The sequence below is a fragment of the Larimichthys crocea genome, unplaced genomic scaffold (assembly GCF_000972845.2).
Source record: "Larimichthys crocea isolate SSNF unplaced genomic scaffold, L_crocea_2.0 scaffold57334, whole genome shotgun sequence".
NCBI classification, from domain to species: domain Eukaryota; kingdom Metazoa; phylum Chordata; class Actinopteri; family Sciaenidae; genus Larimichthys; species Larimichthys crocea.
In genome coordinates, this window is record NW_020857490.1 from 1 (window position 1) to 3,459 (window position 3,459).

The 3,459-nt window shown below is 40.9% G+C and overlaps 1 protein-coding gene across 1 annotated transcript; it reads left to right on the forward strand.

Moving 5' to 3' along the window:
- Positions 1 to 158: 158 nt before the first annotated feature.
- LOC113745265 (collagen alpha-1(VI) chain-like) lies at positions 159 to 2,426 on the forward strand (the record flags this gene model as incomplete). The annotated part of the gene is made up of 4 exons (XM_027276788.1): positions 159 to 466; positions 1,258 to 1,387; positions 1,970 to 2,170; positions 2,267 to 2,426. Coding segments are annotated over exons 1-4 (576 nt in total), but the record flags the coding sequence as incomplete, so codon positions are not given.
- Positions 2,427 to 3,459: the final 1,033 nt, after the last annotated feature.

The following is a 3,459-nucleotide window of genomic DNA, read 5'->3' on the forward strand; positions in this document are numbered from 1 at the left end:
CAATCAGCAGGTTTAGTGTTTATTCCTGTGTGTATCCGTGTCTCTGGGGACCCTTTTAAGGAAGCAGGCATATCTGTGATTTTGTATAAACTTTGGGCCAGCGCGCGTTCTAGTCAATTCCTGCTAATCGTCTCCCGAGAGCGCGCGTGAACTTTTCTTCCTCCCCCTTCTCCTCCTCCTCCCTCGCCGTGCGCTCTGGTCCTCCTCTGCGCGCTCTGGGTATCACCTCGGACAAATTGCGGCGGAGCGCTGGATCACGAAAATTTCGCCGAATCCTTTGTAGAGGTACCGGGTTTGGGGCCGGAGTGGTTCGGTGTTTGTTTTTCTGGGGACTGGGGTGCTGTTTTTTTATAGTTTTAGGTGTTTTTTTACGGTTTAACCATGGGGACTTTCAGAGGTCTCCTTGCGCTGCTGTGCCTTTTCCTGACTGAGGCGCAAACGCAGGACCGGAAAAACAGATTTGCGGGTAAGTTTGCTGAAAATATTTTGATTTCCACAAAAAAAAATCTCTATTATCTCGTGTTTGTGCCATTGTGTTGCATTTAAAGTGATCTTTCAGTGTTTGAATGTAACATGGCACATACTGAAGTGATGTCTGCTGCAAGAGTTGGTCCAGATGTTCATTGTCTCTGCGCTGCATACTTTCCGAAGCCTGGGAAGACTCGCAAACCAGCAGCACGGATAACAAAACAACTGAAAGTAAAATCAGAGGGTGACTGTAGCCTAGCCCACCCTGAGCAGGCCCTTGTTTGGTCTCATGTTTGTGTTAGTGGGCCTGGATAGTAGGCGTAGGGTATAATGCATACTAAGATCCACCTGAGCTGTGGATGCCAAAGTGATAAAGAACTAAAGATTTTTTCCTGCCAAGATGCTGGATAACAGTTAATAGTACAGGTGTATGTATACAGGTTATGGGTGCAGTCAGTCAGCACAGGCCTGCACCTGCCATAAATCGACATGTATAAAGATGAATAGATGAGGTCAGATCAGCCCCATGACACCCACAGTGATGTAAGATGCTCCAAGCAGCATCATGCTGGCCTGGCTCTGCATGGTTATACCTGTGCTGACATCACCTGAACTGATGGTGGACGATTGATCTTAAATGTATTTTGGATTTAATAACTACATAGATTTCACTTTTTCAGTTTTTATGGTTGTTTAAGAGATTATGTAAGATATTGCTGACAGCCATCTTCTGTTTGTTTGTTTGTTTGTTTGTTTGTTTGTTTGTTTGTTTGTTTGTTTTATGAGCAGATTGTCCAGTTGACCTCTTCTTTGTTCTGGATACATCTGAGAGTGTCGCCCTACGACAGCAACATCCCAACTATTATATTGACCAGATCAAAGCATTCACCAATCAATTCATAGATGAACTCCAGAACATGTAAGCCACACACACACACACACACACACACAGATCTTTTAATTACCACAGTGGAAAGATACTCAATTAGAAGTAGAGCTTGCCTTTAGCATCTTCTTTAAAGAGTCATTTAACACCCCTAGTGGTATACCTTATAATCTTCCTGCAGTGATGTACAGGTGTACTTTGGGATACTGTGACATCACAGCTGGGTGTGGTTACATGTGCAATACAGCAACAGCTGACGTTGTTAAGTTATTTTTTAAGTAAAAGTACAGAAGTATTTTCAGAAAAAGTTTTTTTTAATGCAATAATGAAAAGTGTCATAATATTATGACTCAATATTATTACATTAGGCTATATACATCCTATTTTATTCAGTCATTGCAAGATTTGTATTTTAAATCTCTCAAAAATAATTAGTAACCAAAGCGGTCTGATGAAATAGACTAGATTAACAGAACAAGCATAGAGTAGCAAAAACATCTTGTCCTGTTTGCTCCATGTTGCATCTTATGTGCCTTATGTTGTCATGTGTTGTCTTGACTTGATGGTTGTACCATTAGATGACTGTTACTCTACTTAATGACTCTATTTATGCAGGCGTCATGTATGTGAGCGCATCCTGACATGGAACTCAGGAGCACTCCACTACAGTGACGAAGTCGAAGTTGTAAAAGAGCTGAGTGACCTGTCGACTGAGCGCGAGGCCCTGAAGAAAAGCGTCAGAGACATTCAATACATCGGCAAGGGCACATATACTGACTGTGCCATCAAGAGAGGTCTTGCTGAGCTGCTTATTGGGTAATTTTAACACCCGTACACAAACACTTTAGCAGATTAAGTTGGAAAAAGGGTGACATAATTTACATGTCTGTTTGTGTGGCTGCCTGCATGCAGGGGCTCCAGCTACCAGGAGAACAAGTACATCGTGGTGGTGACTGATGGTCACCCTATCACTGGTTACAAAGAGCCATGTGGAGGTGTGCAGGAGGCTGCTAATGAGGCCAGGCAACATGGAGTCAAAGTGTTTGCTGTCGCCATTTCACCTGACCAGGAGGTACAAAGCACACACACACATTTGTATTTATATACTTGTGGGGACCCTCGCCAAAACTAAATGCATAACCTCAATCCATACTGCAAAATTAAAAGAATAAATGTTAAAGGCTATGCTGTGGGTGATCGGATCCTCCATGAACACAGTATTGGAAAGAGGTTTCAGCGATTTTAAGACTTTCTTAAGTTGTAGTTTTACACAGTATCTACTGTGTCTGCTCATTTGTGCATTGAAAGAGTTATTGGTCTATTGGTCCATAATGGCTGAGAAGTCATCCATTCTCAGTGTTAACAGATGGGAGACAAAACCACAAGTTCTTATTCAGTGCAAAACCATACGCTATTAAAAAGATTCAAAATACCAACTTGATCTGGCCAACTGAGATTGCTGATACTTAATATGAGCAACATCAGAAATTTGGAATGCATGTATCTTTTACAGAAATGACCTCTTAACCTTGACCATAAAACCAATTTCTAACCCTCAAGCAACCATTTGAAGTGTAATCTGATGCCTGACTATGTGCATGAAAACAAGTTCCGTTAAGTGAAAGTGAAGTACCTTCAAGTGAAATAAAATAAAGTAGGGTGATGCACAGTAAACTAAAGAGAAGAGAAGGGAAATAAACTTAAGTCAAGACCATCAAGTTTGTAAAGTAAAGTAAAAGTAAAAAAGTAAAATCAAGTTAAGTTAAGACAAGAGAGAAGTAACGTCAAGTGAATTGAATTGAAGTGGAGTAAAGTAAAATAAAGTGAATTGTCTAAAAATGTGATTACTCTTAAGGTCTAAAGCTAAAGCACATATCATTAAGAGACATCATTCTGCAGGTCATACAGTATTTTAAAATATGCATTGTCAGGTGTTTGTGTGGTTTGCTGTTAAAAGTCACTTCTCACACTGTGTGAACGCTTAAAAATTTTAATGTCGCAAGATTTCACAGCTTTTAGAGATCTGTGTCATCAGTCGGTCACATACAGTTCAGCAGAAAGTCTATTATACTGTAGTTCAAGGGTCGGCAATTAGCGGCCCGCGG